The 26,079-nt window shown below is 37.2% G+C and overlaps 1 protein-coding gene across 1 annotated transcript in view; it reads left to right on the plus strand.

The window, feature by feature from the left end:
* The window catches only part of ADAM10 (ADAM metallopeptidase domain 10), a 145,266-nt gene that overhangs the window by 45,274 nt on the left and 73,913 nt on the right, over positions 1-26,079 (plus strand). The window contains exons 3-4 of the mRNA XM_084873324.1: positions 19,963-20,081; positions 22,222-22,380. Of these exons, the coding sequence (XP_084729450.1) occupies positions 19,963-20,081; positions 22,222-22,380 (278 nt within the window). The remainder of the gene's footprint in view (positions 1-19,962; positions 20,082-22,221; positions 22,381-26,079) is intronic.

Consider the following 26,079-nt stretch of genomic DNA (forward strand, 5'->3'; position numbering starts at 1 on the left):
TTTTTTAAAGAAACCTAAACCACAAATTTAGTTAAATGGAATTTTAATCTTTGGATGGAATGAGCAAATGTGTTATGTATTTTCTTTTGTTTAAGTTTTTTTTTGAGCTATAGGAGATGTTTCTATAGTTTTAACATGCCGTAATTTATTAAGTCCATGTTCATGTTTTGATTTGTTTTAATCCTCTTACTGTTTTATGTATTTATTAAGCATCTCTACTGTATTTCAGTCATTTTAGTAGTCACTAGGAACGGAATAGCTGAACAGGACAGGCTCTTGCTGTTAATAGAGTTTATGGATTCGTGAGAAAGACAGGTATTGAATTAGGAATGAGAATGTGATAACTAAGAAAAAATGTTCAGAAGATTGCTGTGGGAACACAGGGGGTTGCCAACTTATCTGGAGGTATGAGAAGACCACATTTAGGAGATGGCATTTAAATTGATCCTGGAAGAATGACTAAAGGAAGTGATTAGGCAAAGAAGGGAAGGAGATGAAACAGTATGTGCAAAGACACTGAGATGAATGAGAAGTGGCATGCTGATGGAATTGCCTTGTGCTTAAAATGTGAGGGAGAAAGGTTTCAAATGAGGCTGTGCATGTAAGCAGGAGCCAGATCTTGTGAGAGTTTATGGTGACAAATTTTACCTAGCCATTGGAAGTTTTTAATAGTAAGTAATTTTATAGACTTTAAAAGTTCAGTCTGGCTGCAAATGAAGGCTAAATGCATTGAGATTAGGTTGGAGACTGTTGCACTGATCTTCATGAGAATGGTAGCCTGGATTAAGGTGGCACAAGAGGTAATGAAGGAGAGTGAGTAGATTTGAAAAATATTTTGAAGGTAGACTTACTAGACTTAATTGACATGTAGTGAGGTTTAAAGAGGAGTCAAATATGACTGACTGAACAGTGGATTGAGCAACTGAGGGGCTTCTAGGACCATTTACTGACATAGGAAATACTGGAATAGATATGTTTGAGGGGAGATCATAAATTCAGTTTTGAATATATTATGTGAAACATATGAGGAGGACCTAGGAGAGAGAAAGCCCTGCTAAATGCTAACATTTTCAGGGAGAGGTGGAGGAGAGGATGCAAAGACTTAAGAAAGATAAGTAGAAGATAAGAATAGTAGAAGAAAGGCTGGGAGCATGGTATAATGGAAGGCACGGGACAGGTGTTTCAAGGAAGTGAGGGGTTAGTTGTTGCTGCTTGCTCTTATCATACTGAACATTAGCAGTATTCTTTGTCCATGTTATTCATCCTTAGAATTTCTTTAGTTCTGTTTGATCTTGCTGGATCTAATTACAGAGAGTAGTCCAGATTTGGATACATGATAGTTATGTATAATGGTAAAGAAATAACATTTTTGGTTTGAATTTTGAATGATTCATGACAGTTGTTAATACATTTTGGTTACAAGAGCCCACTATCTTCGAAAGACAGGTATTGGATTAGGAATCCATCTCTACCTCTTTTGTGGTGATTGACTATAAGGACCCAGTTATCTTTTGAGTATAGCTTGGCTAATTTTCCCCTAAATGTATGAAGTACAAACACATTTTCTCATAGTCAAGCTGTTCTGGCCATAGACTTTACTCCCCAAATGTGTATTTTTTTAAACTGACCTTTTTAATTTTTTAAAATTTTATTTTTCAATTACAGCTTACTTCCATAACTATTTTTAGTTCCAAAATCTCTTTGTTTTTCATTTTGACAAATAGTTTAGTCTTACCTGTCAAACTGAGTGATCCTTTCACATAGTTTATCTTTTCTATTTTTATTAAAAATTTTTTTCTTTAAATATATTTTTATTGATTTCAGAGAGGGAGATGGAAACATCAGTGATGAGAGAGAATCATTGCTCGGGTGCCTCCTGTATGCCCCTTACTGGGGATTGAGCCTGCACTGCAGTCATGTGCCCTGCCTGGGAATTGAACCGTGATCTCCTGGTTTATAGGTGGATGCTCAATCACTGAGCCATGTTGGCTGGGCTCACATAGTTTATCTTGAGACTTTAAAGGTCACTTTATACAACTAAATATTGATGAGTTTTTTGAGACTTAGTCATTCAACTTCACTTGTATGTATTTAAAGTCCCCAAATAGAAGATTTTATTTATGTTTTCTCTGAACATTTAAGATTCTACTTTACTAAAACATTATGTGCTTTTTTCTTTCTTGTTTTATTAACTTTAAAGTATAGGATGACAGTCGTTTCTTCTCCCTAAGTTCTTATCACTTCATCATCAACCATAAATATTTATAGTTTACCAGTATTAGATCTAGAGTAGAAGTTTCCATCATTGTGTTCTTTTTCTTCTGGAGGTTGGGCTTATCACAAGACAAATAAAAAGCTATCAAACACTTTGCTATAGCAGAGCAACAGTGCCTCTGCTTCTACAGAAACTTTAAGTGGGAGGGAGATGAAAAGTGAATATTGTACCCATTTATCCATAGGAAAGAAGACCAGACCTATTTGATTTAACTATAGTTCGATAGGTGGAGCTTGGGAGCAGAGCTTGGAAGAGTGATCCTCAGGCCTTCTGGATGTGGAAAAGTAATAAGGGCAGGAAAATATGGATGGTAATGAATAATTGGGGAGTTTAGGAAAGAGATGATAGGTTTTATCTTTAAAAAAAGAGATCTGAAATGATGAGAATGGCAAGAGGACAACTTCCCTTACCATTTCTAACTACCCCCAAAGGGGAATAGGGAATATTGTAGCTTGAAGGGATATAATCATAGATTTGTTTTAGAGAGTTTGCCACTTAAAGAATAACCTGCTAGCTGCCCACACACATCTTCACTAATTCAACAATGTTTTGGAGTCCCTTCTGTGTGCCAGATTCTTTTCTTCTATCTTATTTCTTCTCTTTTTTTCTCTCTTTATACCACTGTAAGCCCAGGGATTTTTCTTCAACAAACAGTACATTCCTTTGCACCTGTAGTTCCTCTCTGCCTGAAACCCTTTCCATCTCTACTCCGTAGTTACATGGTTCTTGCTCCTTCACTGAATTCAGGTCTCTGTACAGATGTCATCTATTCAGAGAAATCTTTCTTTTCTCTCTCTCCTCTCTCTCTTTTTAAAAAAATATATTTTATTGAATTTTTACAGAGAGGAAAAGAGAGGGATAGAGAGTTAGAAACATCTATGAGAGAGTATCATTGATCAGCTGCCTCTTGCACACCCCCTACTAGGAATGTACCCACAACCAAGGTATATGCCCTTGACCGGAATCGTACCTGGGACCTTTCAGTTCGCAGGCTGATGCTCTATCCACTGAGCCAAACTGGTTTCGGCAATTCAGAGAAATCTTTCCAACCACCTTCTAAGATAGCATCCTTCTTTCTTCTTCCACTCAGTTATTTTATCCTGCTTTGTTTTTCATCATAGTGTTCATTACTGTGAGACCATCTTCCTTTTTTCTTACCTTCTAATTGATTTACATTAAATATCTGAATAAAGTCTCACTCTACTGTTAAAATCCTATCATTGTTTTAGTGTTATATATACAGTAGTTTTGCTTGCTAATAGTGTAGTTACACAGTTACTAGTGATAATGCATGTAATCATGTGCTGCTGTCACATTATTATGGCAGATTTTCCTCCTTGGCTCTTCTGTATAGGAGAAAGCCTCACTCTGATGATCTGCTTGTCTTCTTACACAGGATAAAATTACTCATTTTAACTTAAGTTTTACTTTTACTTTCCTTGTGTACTCTTGATGATTTTGTTTATGTATTTTTGCTTATTTGAGGTAACTTGTCTACCTCAGGTCCATTAGTTAAACCTGGAACTAATGTTTTTCAAACTGTTGAGCACTAGAATTTCTGTGGAGGGTATTTCAGGTGATGCTCATTGGGGTACACATGGGCTGATTCTGCCCTTTCTCCTCTGCCAACCTGTTATACTCTCACCGCTTTAACTTTGGCTTCTTTATGATTATTTGAAAAGATTTTTCTGTTTCAAAAAGTGAACTAATGGAAATAAACTAAGTATTTGACTAAGCGATATTTGATAGTAATAATGGCAACTTGTCTTAAAATAATTTGAATGTGAGTTTCTCTCAAGCATCTTTATCAAGAGGAGGTGAAGGGCCGGGACCGGTTTGGCTCAGATGTAGAGTGTCGGCCTGCGGACTGAAAGGTCCCGGGTTCGATTCCGGTCAAGGGCATGTACCTTGGTTGCGGGCACATCCCCAGTGGGGGGTGTGCAAGAGGCAGCTGGTCGGTGTTTCTCTCTCATCGACGTTTCTAACTCTCTGTCCCTCTCAATTCCTCTCTGTGTAAAATCAATAAAATATTAAAAAAAAAAAAAAAAAAAAAAAAAAAAAAAAAAAAGAGGAGGTGAAGGAAATGGACATCTAAAGATGCCAGGAATATCCTATTAAATTCAGTTTTTTCCCCCCTAGGAACCACTATCTTAGACCTGCCATTGACCTATTCCATTTAGACATGATAGACTTTTTTTTTTAAAATATATTTTATTGATTTTTTTTACAGAGAGGAAGAGAGAGGGATAGAGAGCTAGAAACACCGACGAGAGAGAAACATCAACCAGCTGCCTCCTGCATAGCCCCCCACTGGGGATGCGCCCAAAACCAATGTACATGCCCTTGACTGGAATCGAACCCGGGACCCTTCAGTCCTCAGGCCGACGCTCTATCCACTGAGCCAAACCGGTTTTGGCTAGACATGATAGACTTCTGTTCATGAAGACAGTCTTGGTGTCTGGGACTGCTGGATTACACTCACATACTTTGAAGCATGGGTTTTGCTTTCAGGTTTCTTCCCTTCATTACCAAAGTACTTCCATCAGTTGAGGGCCGTGGTCTTAATATGACTTCATTTTGAGGTATGCACCTTAAGCCATTGCTCTGTTTTCTTCTGAGAATCACAGCCATGCCATCTTTAGCCAAAATAAAAATCACAAAAGGAAAGGCAACTTTTTACTCTCTATTCTTACTGTTCTAGTATATAGAAAGGTGCCTTTTTACATAAAGACGTAGAAAGTACAATACATGACCTTCCAGAACTTATAGAACCTCATCCTAGCATAATTTATTTTCTTCTGCACCAAAGATGGTCTGGTACCTCTATCATTTGTTTTCTTGAGATGTAGAGTGCTTTTCTAAAACCTAAGAAAGGAAAGCAGCTATTTTTACCACCGGGTACAACTGCATCTTTATATCACTGAGGCTGGAAAATTGTAATCTGGTGTATTTTTTCAAATTGCTATCATTTGTTAACTGATTGTGTCCTCCTATAATCACTCCATTCTTTATAACTTTACTACAGTTCCACTAAGGGAAAAAAAGAATTATAATAGAACTACTATAATCAATATAAGAGATGAATACTATTGATCCTTAGAACCAATATAAAGGTTAAATCTATAGGTAGAAAAACATTTCCAGTGCAGATAGTGTTTTTTATATAGGAAATCTAAAGTTAATGATAGTACAGTATATTATAATAATAAAAAGAAAGAAATCTGCTGAATGAAATAGTGAAATGGTACAGAGGTTAGCCTTACTCCTAAAAGTGGATCAGGCATTAATAAGTAAAGAGAATTTCTTTCCTTACCTGAGAATATTTTTTTCCATTGATTTTTAGAGATAGTGGAAAGGATGGACTGAGGGAGGAAGTAAGGGAGGGAGAAAAAGAGTAAGAGAGATAACAATGTGAGAGAGACACATTGATTGGTTTCTTCCCACACCCACCTCTACTGGGGCCAGAGATCAAACCTGTAACCCAGGTACATGCCTTTAACCAGAAATCAAACTTGAGACCTTTTGGTTAGTGGGCTGATGCTCTAACCACTGGGAAACACCAGCCAGGGTTCAAATAGAATTTCTTATGGTAGTGTTGCAAAGTACAATTTTTAGTGAAAGTCAGATAAGGTTAATTTTTTATTATTATTGATTAAGGCATTAAATATGTCCTTATCTTCCCATTACCTCCCTCTTCTCTCCTCCCCCCCGCCCCCCCATTTATGCCCTCATCCCCTGGTGTCTGTGTCCATTCATACAAGTCCTTTGGATGGTCTCTCCCCCTTACCCCCACCAAATATTTGCTTCTGAATCTTACTTGCATTTGTGTAGATTTTAAAATAGGTAATTTGTTGGTAGAGACTGATAATATTACGTTAAAGCTATTATAACACAGCATTTGTGGCATGGTAGAAAAATAATATGCAGCAATAACCCAGTACTGCGGTTCTATTCCTAATTTTAGTCTTGTGACCTTGTGACCCTTTGATAAAATTATGCATCATGCCTTTTTTGCAATGTTACTGTGAGGATGAAATGCAATAATATATGTAAAAATGCTATAACATAAAGATTCATAAGCCTATATAAATGATATATAATTTCATCATTCTCAATATAATGTCACTATCTTAACCAAATTTCTTTGAACTTTTACCACTAAGAAAGGTATGGCTAGCAATATAATTTTATTTTATACTCCATCTTTTTGTAACACTGTGATTTAAAAAATGTATTTGTTTATTTCTATAGTGGTAAAAATAACTTGTAACTTATTATTTTAACCCTTTTTAAGTGTATAACTCATTGACATTAAGTCATACAACACTCTCAGTGTTGTATAATTATCGCCACTATCTATTTCTAGAGTTTTTTTTTATCATTCCAAACAGAAACTGTATATACCCCTTAAATAGGAACTCCCCATCCTGCCCTTCCATCAGTCCCTGATTACCTCTGTTTTACTTTCCATCTTTATGAATTTGCCTAGTCTAAGTGCCTTATACAAGTGGAATCATACAGTGTTTGTCCTTTTATGTTAGACTTACTTAGTGTAATGTTTTTAAGGCTCATCCATGTTGTAGCATGAATTGTAATTTTGTTCCTTTTTAAGGCTAAATAATCCATTGTATGTGTTTACCACATACTAGTATATAGGTTTTTATCCGTCTATTGATGGACATTTGGGTTGTTTCCATCTTTTGACTATTATGAACAATATTGTTTTAAATATTGATGTACAAGTATCTCTTTGGGTTCCTGATTTCAATTTCTTTGGATATATACCTAGAATAAGAATTGCTGGATCATATGATAATTCTCTGAGGAGCCACCAAACTGTTCTCTCAGAATACAATTACAAAAAAAATTTTTATTGTTGAAAGTATTACAGATGTCCCTTTTGTTTCCCCATTAACCCCTTATAAATGCACCTGTCCCCTGCCCCAAGTCTTCCCCACCCTATTGTCTGTGTCCATGGGTTATGCATATGTGCATACAAGTTCTTTGATCTCTTTCCACCCCCCAACCCCCCTGTTTTCCCTCTTAGATTGGACAGTTTGTTCCTTGCTTCTATGTCTAGATCTATTTTGTTCATCAGTTTATTTTTGTTCATTAGTTTCCATATATGATTGAGATCATGTGATACTTATCTTTCTCTGACTGGCTTATTTTGCTTAGTACAGTACTCTCTAGGTCCATCCATGCTGTTGCAAATGGTAAGAGTTCCTTCTTTTTATAGTTGTATAGTATTCCATTATGTAATTGTACCACAGTTCTTTAATCCACTTAGCTACTGATGAGCACTTGGGCTGTTTCCAGATTTTAGCTATTGTAAATTGTGCTGCTGTGAACATAGGGGTGCGTACATTCTTTCTGATTGGTGCTTTGAGTTTCTTAGGACATACTCCCAGAAGTGGGATCACTGAGTCAAATGGCAACTCCATATTTAATTTTTTGAGGAAACTCCATACTGTTTTCCATAATGATTGCACCAGTCTTCATTTCTACCAGCAATGTACTTGGGTTCCTTTTTCTCGACATCCTGGCCAGCACTTGTCATTTGTTGATTTGTTGATGGTAGCCATTCTGACAGGTGTGAGGTGATACCTCAATGTTGTTTTAATTTGCATCTCTCTGATGATCAGTGACTTTGAGCATTTTTTTCATGTTTCTTGGCCTTATGTATGTCTTCTTTGGAAAACTGTCCGTTCAGGTCCTTTGCCCATTTTTAAATTGGATTATCTTCCTTTTGTTAAGTTGTATGAGTTTCCTATATATAATAGAGAATAACCCTTTATCACATGTATCATTGGCAAATATGTTTGTCTATGTAGTGGGTTCTCTTGTTATTTTGTTGATGGTTTATTTTGTTGTGCAGAAGCTTTTCATTTTGATGTAGTTCCATTTGTTTATTTTCTCCTTAGTTTCCATTATTTTCTCCTTAGGAGATGTATCGGTAAACATATTGCTATGAGAGATGTCTGAGATTTTGCTGCTTATGGTTTCTTCTAAGATTTTTATGGTTTCATGTCTTACATGTAAGTCTTTTATCCATTTTGAGTTTATTCTTTATGGTGTAGGTTGGTGGTCTAGTTTCATATTTTTGCATCTATCTGTTCAATTTTCCCAACACCATTTATTGAAGAGACTATCTTTACACCATTGTATGCTCTTGCCTCCTTTGTCCAATATTAATTGAGTGTAATGGCTTGGTTCGATTTCTGGGTTCTCTGTTCTGTTCCATTGATCTATATGCCTGTTCTTCTGCCAGCACTAGGCTGTTTGGAGTACAGTGGCTTTGTAGTATTGATATCTAGCATTATAATTCCTCAAACTTAGTTCTTTTTTTTTTTTTTCAAGATTGCTGCGGCTTTTTGGGGTCTTTTTTTGGTTCCATATAAATTTTTGGAGTGTTTATTCTAGAGTAGGGGTATCGAACTCAATCAGAGAAGGGGCCAAAATCTAAAATCCAGCCTAAATCACGGGCCGAATGGTTTACTGAACAGTCATAAACTGACAATGTCATAAACTGACAGCGGAGTGCAGTGATGACAGCGCGGTGCGGGCCACATTGCAAGGCCTGGCGGGCTGGATTTGGCCCGCGGGCCTTGTGTTTGACACATGTGTTCTAGAGACTGGTTTTTATAAGGCAGTGTTCACTGCAGTTTTTATGACCTTTGGGCCAAAAGTTTAAACAATTAAAGAAAGAACCAGGTTATGTTTTCATACTTTAAAAAAAAAAAAAAAATATATATATATATATATATATATATATATATATATATATACACACACACACACACACACACACACAATATATATATATATATTATTGGATTTTTAAAGAGAGGAAGAGAGAAGGACAGAGAGTTAGAAACATCGATGAGAGAGAGTCATCGATCAGCTGCCTCTTGCACACCCCTTACTGGGGATGTCCCCGCAACCAAGGTATATATGCCCTTGATCGGAATCGAATCTGGGACCTTTCAGTCTGCAGGCTGATCTATCCACTGAGCCAAACCGGTTTTTGCTTTTCATACTTTTTATTTAAGGCTGGTTGAGAAAGAGGGAAGACAGAATGTTGTTAGGTAGTTATAATATGTTATCCAATAGGAATATTGAAAAATATAACATGTAGATATTAAAATAAAGATATGATCTATCAAATGGATGGCAGTGGAATCAAAATTAGGGAATTGGAATTTAGTGACTTAGTTAATAGAATTCATAGATTATTTATAGTTTTTCTTACCGGTTTCATAGATTATGACAGATTTAATTCAGTCTGGCTTTTTTCTACCATTTCTAGGCTCAGTCCTGTTTATTCCCTCTTTGTTGATACATGTTTTTTAGATGCAAATTTATTTTGATATAATTAATAAAAAAAGTTCATTTTGGGGGTATGGTCAATTTATTTATTTTTCTTATTTGCTACTTTACACTGCATGGATCATTGAGATCTGATTTTATTTATGGTTTTAATGCAATTTAGGTCAATACTAAGAGTAATGTTCTGTAAATATGAAACACTTTTCTTACAAAATCAATATCAGGGTCGGAAGGTGTCTATCTCAAGCGTTTTTATTTCTCTTTGTTATAACTTTGCTCTGGGTTGCTGTCTGCTTAGACGCTTTAAGTGATATAAAACTACTTTGGGAGAGGGTAGGGAGTGTAGCACAGATTGTTCTTATATTGCACTTAAATGTCTTTCTGAATTAAAAAAAATATTGATTTTTTAAAGAGAGGAAGGGAGAGAGATAGAGAGCTAGAAACGTCGATGAGAGAGAAACATCCACCAGCTGCCTCTTGCACACCCCCCACCAGGGATGTGCCCGCAACCAACGTACATGCTCTTGACCGGAATCGAACCTGGGACCTTTCAGTCCGCAGACCGACGCTCTACCGCTGAGCCAAACCAGTTTCGGCTCTTTCTGAAATTTTTACCCATTCTTTTTTGCCATATAGAATATTAATACTCTTACTTATAATGATATTAGGGTACAATAGTTTTGCAGAATATCAATTCTGAATGATAAATATATTAAGCCCTTTGACAGTTATTATTTAGTCTGTTTAACAAAAATGCTCTTTTAATAGTAGTATTTATTAAGTTAAAGTATATAAAATATAAATTAATGATTTTTAAAAATACTGTGATCCTTTGAAAAATAATGTATTTATACTCACATATACGATCAAGAATTTTCTTAAAAAAAATTTTTTTTTTTATTGTTTAAAGTATTACATATAGTAGTACATATATCTCTTTTTTGTTTCCCCATTGACTTTCCCCCAGCCTCTCATACTCCCTGTTGCATGCCCTCATCCCACCGCCCCAGTGTCTTGTGTCCATTGGTTGTGCTTCTATACATGCATACAAGTCCTTTGGTTGATCTCTTCCTCCCCACCCCAACACTCCCCAGCCTTTCTGCTGTAATTTGACAGTCTGTTTGGTGCTTTACTGCCTCTGTACCTATCTTTTTGTTCATCATGTTATAATCTTTATTTTCCATAAATGAGTGAGATCATGTGGTATTTTTCTTTCATTGCCTGGCTTATTTCACTTAGCATAATGCTCTCCAGGTCCATCTATGCTGCTGCAAATGGTAAGAATTCCTTTTTTATAGCAGCATAGTATTCCATTGTGTTTCCGTGTCCCCGTGGCCTGCTTCCCAGCACAGTAAACAGTGATTCTTGTGCGCACCTCTGTGAGAAAGCCACCTTCACTTTCTGAAATGATGCCAGACAGTCCAGTTTCTCTCTGTAGGAGTCCAGGTCCCCCAGTGTCTCCCCAGAAACTGGAGTTCAGAGCAGTCGGGAGCTTGTGTCTTCCTTCAGGTTGAAAAAAACAGTGCACCCAGTCACCAGCTTGGTTCACATGCCTCTGTACCTCTGCTTTTCCCCGCCTGTGCCTGTCCTACTCTGTCTCAATGATCTTTTTTCTCTTTCCTTCTAGTTATAGAACTTCTACTCAGCCAGTTTTCTTGTATTTCTGGGTGATAGATGTTTTGTCTTTTAGTTGTAGTTTTGGTGTGGTTGTGAAGGCAGTATGTACAGGTGTGTACGTTATGCCACCATCTTGGCTTCTCTACAGTGATAGTTTTATACCATAGTTTTCTAATCCACTCATCTGCTGATGGGCTTTTAGCCTGTTTCCAAATCTTAGCTATGGTGAATTGTGCTGCTGTGAACATAGGGATGCATATATCCTTTCTGATTCACCATCAGTCTGTGTGTTTTTTTTTTTTTTTTTTTTTTTTTTTGTGGGTCTTTTGTAGACAGCAGATATATGGGTTATGTTTTCTTATCCAATCTGTTACCTATGTCTTTTGATTGGGGCATTTCATCTATTTACATTTAAAGTTATTATTGATAGGTACTTGTTACCATTTTTATTCTTTTTAAAAATATATATTTTATTGATTATTTTACAGAGAGGAAGGGAGAGAGATAGAGTGCTAGAAACATTGTTGGGAGAGAAACATCGATCAGCTGTCTCCTGCATACTCCCTACCAGGGGTGTGCCCGCAACCAATGTATATGCCTTTGACCAGAATCGAATCTGGGACCTTTCAGTCTGCAGGCCGATGCTCTATCCACTGAGCCAAATTGTTTTCGGCACCATTTTATTCTTTATGTCTGTGTTCTTTCTTTGCTTCCTATTTCTTTCTTTCTCTCTCTCTTCCCCCCCCCCCCACCCCCCCCCCCCCCCCCAGCAGAACTTTATCATTTCTTGCATTGCTGGTTTGGTGGTAATAAACACCCTTAGTCCTTTTTTGTCTATGAAGCTCCTGATTTCACCTTCAATTTTGATTGATAGCCTTGCTGGGTACAGTATTGGATTCACTACCTTCCTTTGCATGACTTTGTGTATATTTCATCCCATTCTCTTCTGCCCTGATGTGTTTCTGTTGAGAAATCAGTTGCTAGTCTGATGAGGGATCCTTTGTAGGTAACTTTCTTTCTCTCGCTGGCTTTTTATATTCTTACTTTGTCATTGGTGTTTGCCAATTTAATTATAATGTGCCTTGGTGTCAGTCTTTTGGGGTTCATTTTGCTTGGGACTCTGTGAGCTTCTTGGATTTGTTTGGGTTTCTTCTTCCCTATATTAGGGAAGTTTTCTGTCACTATTTCTTCAACTAGGCTTCCTATTCCTTGTTCAGTTACCTCTCCTTCTGCCAACCTTATTATGCGGATGTTGTTTTGTTTCATGTTGTCCCAAAGTTCCCCTAGGCTCTCCTCCTGCTTTTTAATTTTTTTTCTAGAAGCTGCTCTATTTGGTTATATTTTCCGACCTTGTCTTCTAGCTAACTAATGCAGTCCTATGCTTCTTCTAGTGTACTCTTGATGCTTTCTATTGAATTCTTTACAGCAGCGATGTCATTTTTCATTTCTTCTTGATTCTTCTTCATTTTTTCTTGGTTCTCACACATATTGTTGAATTTTTCTTCCATTCTTTTCAGCCACCTTATCTCCTTTTCTCTGAGTTCTTTTTCTGACAGGTTGCTTGCCTCCATTTCGTTTACTTCCTTTTCTGGCGATGCCTGCTTTGCTTTCATATGCAGGCTGTTTCTTTGTCTCCCCATGTTTTATCTTCTCTGGGAGTCCTGTTATGTATTCTTTTTCCTTTCCTTAGTGAAGTGTAGAGCTCCTCTGAATTCGCATGCTTGTGCCACTTGGGAAACAGTGTTTTTGGGTAAGCAGCTGTTTGGTGGGTGCCGTAGTTGTAGATTCAAGAATTTTCTATAGTTGGCAGAAGTAATTTTATGAAAATATAGAATGTACCACAAGAATTCAGGCAGGATTCCTATTTATTCAGGATAGGCTATTTTTAAATTTGTGAAGTTTCCCTTTAGATGTGTTTGAATTTGTTGATTACTTGCTCAAATAAATTATAACATTAACGCTTTGAGGATGCTTTCTTAGCCACAGCTCCTGGGAAGCCCTAGAAATTTTTTTGTAAGAGTTTTGGGCAAGTAATATGTGAGTACATCCTCAGTATAAAAGGATGCCAAGATTGATTAGGGAAATTAGGGAAATTATAAAATAGACATTCTTGAAAAAAGAACACACTTTCTGAACTCAATCAGTATGTCCTGTTGATATCAATTCAGTTGAAATATTAGTGTTTTTTTTTCTTTTTCTTTTTTCTTTTTTAATTAACTTTATTGAAGTGTCTATATGCTAGAGTTCCAGTGCACGAAATTCGTGCACAGGTAGGGTATCAAGTGGCTGCTGGCCACCGGCCAGGGTCTGCTTTCCTTGGCTGCTGGCTGGGGCCTTCTTTCATTGCTTTCCATCCCCCCTGGTGATCAGTGCATGTCATAGCAAGTGATTGAACTCTGGTCAGTCGAACCCCTGAGGGGACACTTGGCATATTAGATTATATATATTAGAGGCACAGTGCATGAAATTTGTATACTGGTAGGTCCCAAGTGGCTGCTGGCTGCCAGTCGGGTACTCCCTCTGTTCCCCCAGATGCTGCTGTGGGCCAGGGCCTCCCTTCCCCTGGCCACCTGCCACTGCTACTGGCCAGGACTTTCCTACCTTTCTCTGGTCACATGCCGCCATCGCCAGCTGGGACCTCCTTCCCTCCCCCTGGCTGCCTGCCTCTGTTGCTGTCCAGGGCCTCTCTCCCTTCTTCCGTTCATATGCTGCCACTGCCAGCTGAGGCCTCCTTCTCTTCTCCTGTCTTCCCGCCCTAATTTGAACTCCTGGAGGAATTCTGGTTGAGGGGACAATTTGCATACTACACTTTTATTATATAGGATAGATATAAAAGCATAATATTCAAATTGACCAAATGGTGGAATGACCTGTCACTATGATGTGCACTGACCATCAGGGGCAGATGCTCACTGCAGTAGCTTCCCTCAGCCTGCAGGCCCTGATCGTTTTATTGGGGCCTACCGGCCTACCTCTCAGTCCCTCCCCCCGGCTGTCAGGCTTCAATTACCCATTGGAGAATGGAAAACTGGGAGTGTTTGGCAGAGGATGCGGCCAGTGTTAGGCCAAGGCGAGTGCAAGTGAGCAGGGCCCTGATTGCCCTGCTGGCTGCCCCATACACAGAGGGGCCAGCTAGCGGCAGGAACGGCCGATGTTTTGGGTTTTTCCCCCAGCCGGCAGGCTCTGATTGCCTAATGGGGAACAGGGAACCAGGGGTGGGTGGTGGCATACCTGAGTGGCGCCAGCCCAAGGTGGATGTGGTCGAATGGGGCCCTGATCACTCCACCAGTTACCCCGCTGTTCACCCCACACACAGAAGGTGACTGATGTTGGTGGTAGGGGATGGGGCTGGCTGCCAGCAGCAGGGAAGTGGGCTCTGATCGCAGGCCATGCCCAGGGATTCTACCTGTGCACAAATTTCCTGCTCTGGGCCTCTTGTAATTTATATATCGGGTCTAGTAATAATTAATGTCGTTTTTAAACATTCGTTTAAAATCTTGCTTGGCGTTGACTTGTATTGACATAACCTTCAAACACGTGGTATCTACAGAACGTGTGAAGTGCAATTAACAAGTTTTGCTTGAAAAAGTTTGTGTTTGGTTTGGTTTTTGTTGCAAAACTAGGGCTAAGAAGATGGCGGATGAAGAGCAAATTCGGCACTGCATGCTTTACGAGTTCCAATTAGGAAGAAAAGCAAGTGAGGCTGCAAAAAACATCTGTAGTGCTCTTGGTCAAGATGCAGTTAGCGCCAGAAAATGCCAGCGTTGGTTTGAGAAATTTCGCGAGGGAAATTTTTCGTTAGATGACAAGAGTGGTCGAGGCCGTGTGTCCAATTTTTATCAAGAAGCTCTTCAAGCTCTTTTGGTGCAAAATCCTCAAATTACTCAACAAGAGCTTGCGACAACTTTAAATTGTTCATAAAAAACAATTTCCAATCAATTGCGTGCACTTGGCAAAGTCCAAAAGTTTGGAAAATGGGTTCCTCATGAGTTGACCAACAACAACCGTAATCAAAGAGTCACAATTTGCAGTTCGCTCCTCTCTCGTCAAAACCGTTTGCCGTTTTTAGAGCAAATTGTTACCGGAGATGAAGAATGGGTGCTGTATGTTAATTTGAAAAGGCGGCCTCAATGGTTGGACAAAAATGAGGCTCCGCAGCCCACGCCAAAACCTGACTTGCATGCGAAAAAAGTGATGTTGTGTGTTTGGTGGAATTTTAAAGGAATTCTTCATTATGAACTTTTACCATCTAACCAAACCATTACAAGTGCAGTGTATAGTGCCCAATTGGAAAGGTTAGCCCAAGCTTTAAGAGAAAAAGAACCCGCGCTGATTAATCGGAAGGGCGTAATTCTTCACCACGATAACGCACGACCGCATACTGCAAGAATCACTGCTGAAAAACTGCGCCAGTTGGAATGGGAAGTTCTCCCTCAACCTGCATATTCTCCTGATATTGCCCCTTCCGATTACCATTCGTTTTGTTCTTTGCAAAACTTTCTTCTTGGAAAAAAATTTCATAATGAAGAATGCCTCAAAAATGCATTGACCGAATTTTTTGCATCAAAATCACAAGAATTTTACAACAGAGGGATTAAAATGCTTCCTGAGCATTGGGCACAAGTAGTAGAAAACAACGGCAACTATATTGTTGATTAAATTTTGCTGTATTGTTTAAATAAATTCGATTTTAAAAAAAGTATTAGAAAACGACATTAATTATTACTAGACCTAATAATAAAAAGCTAATACGCAAATTGACGGAATGGTGGAATGACTGGTCGCTATGACGTGCACTGACCACCAAGGGGCAGATGCTCAATGCAGGAGCTGCCCCCTGGTTGTCAGTGTGCTCCCACAGGGGGACTGCTGCTCAGCCAGAAGCCCCGAGCCAGGTTCATGGCTGGCTAGTGCAGTGGTAGCAGTGGCAGGAGCCCCTCCCACCTCTGTGGCAGTGCTAAGGATGTCCAACTGATCGCTTAGGCCTGCTCCTTGGAGCAGGCCTAAGCCGTCAATTGGACACCCCCTTAAAGCTCCCAGACTGTGAGATGGCACAGGCTGGGCTGAGAGAGGCCTTTCCCCCCGAGTGCACAAATTTCACGCACCAGGTCTCTAGTAATTTACATAAAATCAAATATACTCATTTTAAATGTGTTGTTTGACAAATCTACCGTATTTTTCGGACCATAAGACGCACTTTTTTCCCCCCAGAAGTGGGGGGAAAAAGTCCCTGCGTCTTATGGTCCAAATATAGCCTACACATATAATGTAAAAAAAGTTTTTTTACTTGCCCGGCTGTGTGTGGTCTCTTTGTGCTTGCCCGGCTCTAAAATGGTTCTAAATGCTGCTGTTTACTTTACAGGGTTGATTACATGTGTTTATGACTGTGATGTTGGGTTTTAATGCACATAAAATATTTTAGGACACTATTTGTTTCAGAATCTTTTTTTCTTCATTTCCCTTCTCTAAAAACTGGTGCGTCTTATGGTCCGGTGCGTCTTATGGTCCGAAAAATACGGTACTATATATTTTTGTAACCACCATTTATTTATTTATTTATTTATTTATTTAAATAAATTTTTTATTGTTCATATTATTACAGATGTCCCCCCCTCCCCCCCATTGCTCTCCTCCACCAGGTTCCCACCCCACCCTCTGCCCTTTCCCCACCCCCCATTGTCCTCATCCATAGGTACACAGTTTATGTTCAGCCTCTTCCCACATCCCCCTCTCCCCTTTTCCCCAAGAATCGTCAGTTCACTCCCCTTCCATACCTCTGATTCTATTATATTCAACAGTTAATATTGTTCATCAGAATTTTTTTTTTTAATTTCCTTGTTTTTTAGATTCACTTGTTGATAGTTACGTATTTGTTGTTCATAATTTTTATCTTTATTTACTTTCTCTTCTGAAAGAACCCCTTTCAGCAATTCATATAATTGTGGTTTGGTGGTGATGAACTCCTTTAGCTTTTTTTATTGGTGAAGCTCTTTATCTGACCTTTGATTCTGAGTGATAGCTTTGCTGGATAGATTATCTTTGGCTGTAGGTTCTTACTATTCATCACCTTGAATATTTCTTGCCATTCCCATCTGGCCTGCATGGTTTCTGTTGAGAAGTCAGCTGACAAACGTATGGGTGCTCCTTTATAGGTAACTACCTTTTTTGCTCTTGCTGCTTTTTCTCTTTGTCTTTTGCTCTTGGGATTTTAATTATGATTTGTCTTGGTGCGGTCCTCTTTGGATTCCTTTTGTTTGGAGTTCTGTTCGCTTCCTGGACTTGTAAGTCTAATTCTTTCCCCAGGTGGGGGAAGTTTTCTGTCACTATTTCTTTCAGTATGTTTTCGATATCTTGCTCTCTCTCATCTTCTGGGACCCCCATAATTCTGATGTTGGTTCGCTTGAAGTTGTCCCAGAGGTTTCTTACATTATCTTCAATTTTTTGGATTCTCTTGCCTTCTAGCTTCTGTGGAGGAGTGTCTTCTGGCTCTTTATGTTCCAAATCTTTGACTTGATTCTTGCAATCTTCCATTCTGTTTTTAGGACTCTGTATAATATTTTTTATTTCAGACAATGTATTCTTTTTTTTTTTTTTTTTTTTAAATTTATTGATTTCCCCCCCCCCCTCCCTCCCGGTATTCTTTATTTCTTGTTGATCCCTTATCATTTCTTGTTGATTCCTTATTAATTCTAGTTGATCCCTTTTCATATCCTCATAGGTCTTATCGATCTTTTCTAGGAAATTCTTAAAAAACCTTATAAGCGTAGATTTGAACTCTATATCCAGTCGCTTTTTGTCCTCCATTTCTTTCGTTTGTGATGTATTTCGTTGTCCATTTTTGCAGCTTCCCTGATGGGGCGGGGTTTCAGGGTGGAGCCTACAGCTTTGGCTTCCGTCAGTCCCGCCCTATGCGGCTCCTGAGTCTCGGGGTCCTTCAGTACTCCTTGCAAGCGCCTCTGAGAGAAAGGTGCCCTCAATTTTCGCCTGCTACCAAACAGTCTAGGCTCTCCCCCAATGAGCCGGGAACTGGGGTTCAGTTCAGTTGGAAGTGGAGTTGGAGGTGGCATTCAGAGCAGTCTGGAGCCCCTGTCTCCTTCCTGCCAGGGCAATCCCTCGGCACAGCCAACTGTCCCTTCTCTGCGCGCAACGTTCATGCCTCCGGGACCTCCTTTCGCTGCTCCCCCAGGGTTCTGCCTTACAGCCCAGCTCCCTCTGTGTAACCACCATTTAAATCAACATACAGAAATTTCCATTGTAGCAATAAGTTTCTTCATACTTTGCTCCTCTTATCCCTTTACTTGTTGATAGACATTTAGGTTATTTCCAGTTTGGAATTGTTTTAAATAAAGCTGCTTTGGCCATTTGTGTCCAATTGTTGGGACATACGTTTTCATTTCTTTTAGAGTGGGATTTTTATTCATAGGATTTTTGTGTATTTAACTTCATTAAAAATTTTCCAGCTTTCCAAAGTAATTGTACCTCTTGGTACTTTCAACAGCAATGTATGAGAGTTCTAGTACTTCACATCCTGTTAACATTTGGAGGTTGGCTAATTGAAAACTTAGGGTAATTGATAGAAATTGTGTTATGTCTAGACTTTTATAGAAATTATAACAGATACTTGATATACTTAGTAAAAGTTTAATAATGATAGCTCATTTGGTATCATTTATTGTACATCTATATGCCATAAAGTGTGTTAATGATTTTACATATATTATAATCTCTAATCCTTAAAACAATTCCATAAGATAGAATATATTATCTTTATTTCTCACACAGGAGTCTTGGACTAGTAATATTAGTCTTAAGATTTGATTTCAAGTTTGCTTCTCAACTCTAGTTTCTTTATTTAATTTCACTTCAACATTTTGATCTTTCATTCTCTTTTATAGAGCTAGAATGAGTATGATTTCAATTAATATCATGGTCTTTTATGCTTCCCAAATTGAGGAAGATCCAAATATAATTATAAGAATTAGGACCCCCCAGGGAAAAATAAAAGTTTGAAATGTTGTGTGTATGTGTTTTTTCAAATGAAAGAGCATGTATCTCTCAGATGTTAAGTATGTAATATAGATGCCATTTTTTCATATATTATCTTAATTTGAGTTGTGAAAAGAAAGGGAAAATGTCAAAACTTCAGAAATACTAGAGAGGGAAGATAGGTAGTGGTAATAGTGTGTTTATCATCTCCAAGCTAAGTAGATGTTCTTACAATGATCTTGTTTTACCATGTAGGAATCAGCCTATTGGCATTTACTTTTAAACTAGAGGCCCGATGCATGAAATTTCCCCCAGCTGCCGGCACCAGCTTTCCTCTGGCACCTGGGACCTGGGGACCTGGGCTTCCCTCTGGCAGGCACCTGAGACCTGGGCTGGCTTCCCTTTGGCAGCTGGCAGGGACCTGGGACTCAGGTTTCCTTTGCAGCCCTGGCTTTGTCCGGGAGGACATCTGCAAGGTCGTTTGCTATCTGGTCTAATTAGCATATTATGCTTTTATTATATAGGATATATTCTTAGACAGTTACTATTTAATTTTCTATAGCTAGAGTTGTATCACAGCTACTAGATTGAATTTAGAGCAGAATTTTTATAAGAAAAGTTTGGTCAAAATATTTCTCAAGTAGAAAAGTTGAAGTGAAACAGTCCACATTTTGCAAACTTTTCTATTTAAAAAAATAATTGTTTAACATTTGGATCCTTTAAATTTAATTTTCCTTTTCCCATCTCTTTTGCAGACATTTCAACCTACGAATGAAGAGGGACACTTCACTTTTTAGTGATGAATTTAAAGTAGAAACATCAAATCAAGTACTGGATTATGATACCTCTCATATTTACACTGGACATATTTATGGTAAGTTGAATCTTTAAGAACCCTTTATTTAATTTTTTTCTACATAGGAAATACATTGAATCAGAGGCAGATATTTCAGAAAAGATGGGATAAATCCCAAGGAGGTTTCAATATATATCATAAAGGGTATAATTGTCTTTGAAGATGAAGTAATCTTGGATCTATCTTTGCATGTTTGTTTAATGTTGAATTATGCAGTGTCTGGCTTCTGAAAGTTTTGAATTTCTGACTCTCTCAATACCTCCAAACTTAGATTTAAAAATTTTTTTAATGACGTCTGTAATTTCTTGATCATCAGAACAAGAAATTAAGCAGTAACTTTGCTATGTTTTATAACAAGAGGAAATATCTAAAAGGAAACTGTAAAGATCATCTAACAGCCCAAAATAATGTGTCAGTAATTGATAGGAAATCCCTCTTAAAGCCTTCCTCTTTACTATGTATTTGCTTTTGTTTACAATTCTAGCAAATCTCTTACTACAATACATACACCAGATTATAAAGGTATTGGAGGGGTGGGGAACACACACATTGTTTTAATTTTATTTTTTAACACACAAATTTAACCCAATAAAAAGTAATATTTGACAGCTTAGTAGTTTGAGGAAGAGCACAATAATTACAGAAGTTCATAAAAAAGCTTAAAAAGTAAGTTAATCTTCTGGAGGTATTAGAGAAGGGCGAAATATCATTGTGTTATAATTCTGTGCATTAATCTCAAGGTGATCCTCAGATTTTAAGACAAAGTTAACTGAAAGTTAAATTTTATTTTTATATATTAGATTTCCAATCAAAATTACAACATGAAAAATTAAGTGCTTTAAAAAAGTGTTTATTTTTTCATTATGCCAGATTCATGAGGCATTTCTATGCTTAAAGTTTCTCACTTTTAGAGTAAACCTAAACTATTTAACAAAAATACTTTTGTATTCTTACTATTTTTTTAAAATATTTTTTTCAGAAAGAAAAGGAGAGGGAGAGTTGGAAACATCAATGATGGTAATCATTGATAGGCTGCCTCCTGCACACCCCCTACCAGGGATTGAGCCCACTATTTGGGCATGTGCCCCAACTTGGTATTGAACCGGCAACCTTTTGGCACAAAGCATGATGCTCAAAACAACTGAGCCAGATAGGCCAGGGCTAAGTTTTTAATGTTAGACTACAGTTTTTTATTTTTATTATTTATCTTTCTGGACAAGTAACTTATAGTCTCTGCTTTTTTTTTTTTTTTTTTTTTTTTTTTTACTAGGCAGTGGTCAAGAAAAGTATGACAGCCTGTAGATAAAAACGATGACATTTAAAATACCAATGTTTTGGGCTCTTACCTACAGTTCATGATTATTTTAGAGGTTAACTAGTTAATTTTAATTCATAACTTAGAAATTGTAGAAAGCCTGATTTTTGTTTTAATGAGAAAATTTTAAGTAAATTCAACTTTTTAAAGCCTTCTCCTTCTATCTTCCATTTCTTCAAATATTTGATGGTTAGTGCTCTTCTTTTCTTTGTGACTATATTATGAACCAAAAGTACCTTTTTTTTTTCTGTTTTGTTCTTTCACTAGGGAAGTATAATCGATGGACAAAATTAGAAATCTTTGTCCAGTATCATAAAAGAAATTATTGGTATATTTCTGTTCAGTTTGCTTTTGAAGTATTTGACACTATCTTATTTAAGAAATATATTTATAAAAGCTAAAGGTGGTAAGGAAGCCACATGGCTCATGCAGAATATATCAGATTGGAAAAGAGCTTTTTTCTTATAGTAATTAGAGCCAAATTTCATAAGAAACTTTATTAACTTTATTTTGAAAGTGTTTATTTTGTCCGTGGATCTATTGAAGTTAATTTAGCAATTACTCATTGATTAACTACTACTGCATACATGCCAGGTACCGTGCTAGGTGCTAGGAATGTGATTTATTTCATTGTTGTTACTAATAATCGTGTACATTTTAATAAATACTAGTTGCTATTTACATCTCAAACTCAGCTTGATATATTTTATGTTAAAATTAATTTTCCCAGTGAATTTATATTAGGTTTAAAAAATATATATATAAGAATAGCTTTTTAAAGAAAAATGAATTTAACATTCTAGGCAAATTAAATTTTCAAGAGTTTGTTGCTTTCATTAATAGGTGAAGAAGGAAGTTTTAGCCATGGGTCTGTTATTGATGGAAGATTTGAAGGATTCATCCAGACTCATGGTGGCACATTTTATGTTGAGCCAGCAGAGAGATATATTAAAGACCGAACTCTACCTTTTCACTCTGTCATTTATCATGAAGATGATGTTAGTAAGTACTTAACTTTTATCAAGTAGCCTTTTGCAAAAAGACATAAATAAAGCTATGTGGCGACAAGTGAAGCTTGTTGTTTTTTCTTAGCTTATTAATCAGATTAGAAAATAGTTCACAACCAAAGTTTCAATTTAATGAATAACAGATCTATAGTACCGTGATGCAATTTCCTTACCAATCCATGCCAGTCCTACTTTGTTGATACGATGCAATCACTTCTATTTGAACTGTAAGTTAACCAATTATGATTGAATTGGAAATCCTATATTCTAATATCAGCGAGTCATTTAATGTTATAATGCTTTTGTGGCTATATCCTATTCAAGCATCATTATCTTCTTATGTAAATTTCAGTGTGGATATTTGTAGTGATTAAGAAATATTTTATGTATTTTTAAAATTTTGAGTTTTTCTTTTAAAAAAAAAATATTTTATTGATTTTTTACAGAGAGGAAGGGAGAGGGATAGACAGCTAGAAATGTCGATGAGAGAGAAACATTGACCAGTTGCCTCTTGCACACCCCCTACTGGGGATGTGCCCGCAACCAATGTACATGCCCTTGACCGGAATCGAACCTGGGACCTTTCAGTCCGCAGACTGATGCTCTACCACTGAGCCAAACCGGTTTTGGCGAGTTTTTCTTTTTGGAATCTTGAAATAATGACTTAAGTTTGGTAAGATTCAAGATCTATCATTATGAATTTTGTCCTCTGCTATGGTCTTTTATATGATGGTGATTTGTTGGGAAAGTTATTTTTCTGTGTTTTAAGAGTAGAAAATGTATTTAAACTTCATCTTTTAATTTCTACCACTGTTATGAAACCATAGCCATCTAATCATGAGGACACTTTAATGAAATACCACAGAAATTCATTCCTCTGATTATATGCCTCTTGAGTAATCATATTTTATTTTTGACTGTAATTAGACTAGTCTCTCAATTTTTGCCTGTTTTTAAAATTTGGCAGCTTCCTTTTAGTTTCATTTTCCTTTTTATAGCCAGGAATTTATTGTCAATAATAATATTCTTTTCCCTAGTAATGTACTGGAAAGCCTTAACCATTTTGACTTTTTGTTCCATCAGCTATTCTTGCTTTTTTTTCTGATCCTCTATTTCTACAGAAAATAGCATAATTATTCTAGATGGGATACATATATGATTTTGCCACTTGCTAATTCTCAAATTTATTAATGCTACTTACCCATATTTTTTAAAATCCTTACCCAAGGATATGATTTAAAAAAAAATGATTTCAGAGAGGAAGAGAGAGGAAGAGAAAGATAGATCAACAATGAGAGAGAATCATTGATTGGATGCCTCCTGCATGCCCCCTGCTGGGAATTGAGCCTGCAGCCCAGGCATACGTCCTTGACTGGAATGAATCCGCAGTCCTTCGGTCTGCAGGCCAATGCTTTATACACTGAGCTAAACTGGCTAGGGTCAAGGATATGTTTTTTAATTGATTTCAGAGAATGAGGAAGGGAGAGTAAGGGAGAAACATTGATCTGAGAGAGAAACATCAATTGGGTGCCTCCCGTACATGTACAGGAAGCAAACCCATGACCCTTCAGTGCATGGGACAATGCTCCCACCAACTGAGCCATACCAGCCACGGCTTATTTGCCCACATTTTTACTCATCTTTATTTGATTCACTTTCCAACTTCCTCTCTTTTATTTCACACTCTCCTCAGTCTCTAAGCTATAGTCCTTCACAAATTGGATTATGAATTTCTTTGTTTTCTTTATTTCTGCCAACAGAATTATTACCTATTTGATTTATATGTTACTTTGTAATTTTCTTAGTAATTTAATATATACTTTTTAAATTTTAATCCTCACCTGAGGATATTTTTTCATTGATTTTAGAGAGAGTGGAAGAAGAGAGGGAAAGACAGAGAGAAATATTGATTGAGAGAAACACATCGATTGGTTGCCTCCTGCATGAGCTCCGACCAGAGCCTGGGCTGGGAAGGAGCCTATAACCGAGTGTACGTGCCCTTGACCGGAATTGAATCCAAGTCCCTTTGGTCCACTGGCTGATGCTCTAGTAATTTAATCTTTTTGTAGAGTTACCTTTTCTGTCCAGAGTATGTAAGTTCTCCAACTGCAATTTCTGTTTTTTTCCTTTCTTCTTCTTCTTTAACATTCCAAATATTATTTATGTTTGGAGCAGGTTCTTCACAGACACATAATGAAATCTTGAAACATATTCCCTACAATGCTTTCTCAAAATTAAACAGATCGTTTGGGAAAGGAAGGAGAGGAAAAGAGTAAAATATAAAAGATTTTAAACTCAACTTTATCCTCCCATCATATTATAATCAAACTTTTCCCTTTGCTTTATACTTCCCACAAGTGCCCTCCACTATGTTTGTTCTGTCCTTTATGATTTATTTTATTACATCTTCTCTCTCTTGTTTCTCTCCTCTTACCTAGTTGTATGTATCCTCATCATATAATTGTATTTGATCACTTTGCATTTTACTTTATTTCAACTAGTCTTCTTTAGATCAACCTTTCTTCCCCCCCTCCCCCCAAAAGATAATGAGTTAGCTTGGAGGAGTGACATTGGATGCAACTTTCTGTCTATTTCCTTTTGGCATTTAACTTTACCATTGACTTTAGCTCTTTAATTTTTATTAGTCTAAGTAAATATATATTCTAAGAAAGGACGTTGTTTCACATTCTTTTTATTATTACACGCCAATTATGGTTTTAGAGCTTAAAAATAGTAATGTTTAGAGTGATTTTATTTGTAACTTTCTGGTAAATGGAAATTAACTATATGAGGATGAGAGTATGGGAAGGAATTGCTTTTAAACAGAGTTTTTAATGCTTACAAATTAGGATGATTACCTTTGTGAAACTATCTGAAAATCAGTCAAGATACCCAAGGTTTAAGAAAACTATTTGGCCTGGTGGTGTTGCTCAGTTGTTGAGCATTGACCTATAAACCAGGAGGTCACAGGTTTGACTCCTGGTCTGGGCACATGACCTGGTTGGGGACTTGATCCCCAGTAGGGAGTGTGCAGGAGGCAGCTGATTAATGAATCTTTCATTAATGATCTTTCCTTCTACCTCTATGAACTTAGTATATATATATAAAAGTGTCTATGTGTTAACCTTTTAGTTTCTAAATAGTTGCTATAGTCTAAATTCTAGACCAAGGTCTGGCAAACTTTTGCTGTAAAGTGCCAAATAGTAAGAATTTTTGGTTTTCTGGACCTTATGAGCTCAGTTGCAACTCATTTTTGTCATTGTAATGTGAAAACAGCCATAGACAATATGTATATGAATAAGTGTGGCAGTGTTCCAGTAAAACCTTAATACTTTTTAAATTTGAATTTCATACAATTTCATGACACAAATGATTTATTTTTTAACCATTTAAAAATATAAAAGCTATCCTTAATTTGCACACCAAACATAAGGATTCACTTGTCCAGCATACTAGTTTGCCTCCCCCTTTTCTAGACCATAAAGTCAACAATTGATTCTGAAAAACAAAATAAATGAACAAGCAGAACAGAAACAGACTCATATATACCGAGAACATTTTGATGGTTGCTAGATAGGAGGGGTGTTGGAGTGGTGGTGAAAAAGGATAAGGGATTAAGAAGGAATTGGGAGTTACAGAATAGTCAGGGGGATGTAAAATATAGCATTGGGAGTATAGTCAGTGATCCTATATA

This window comes from Pipistrellus hanaki (genome assembly GCF_964339955.1).
Source record: "Pipistrellus hanaki genome assembly, chromosome: 1".
Lineage (NCBI taxonomy): Eukaryota > Metazoa > Chordata > Mammalia > Chiroptera > Vespertilionidae > Pipistrellus > Pipistrellus hanaki.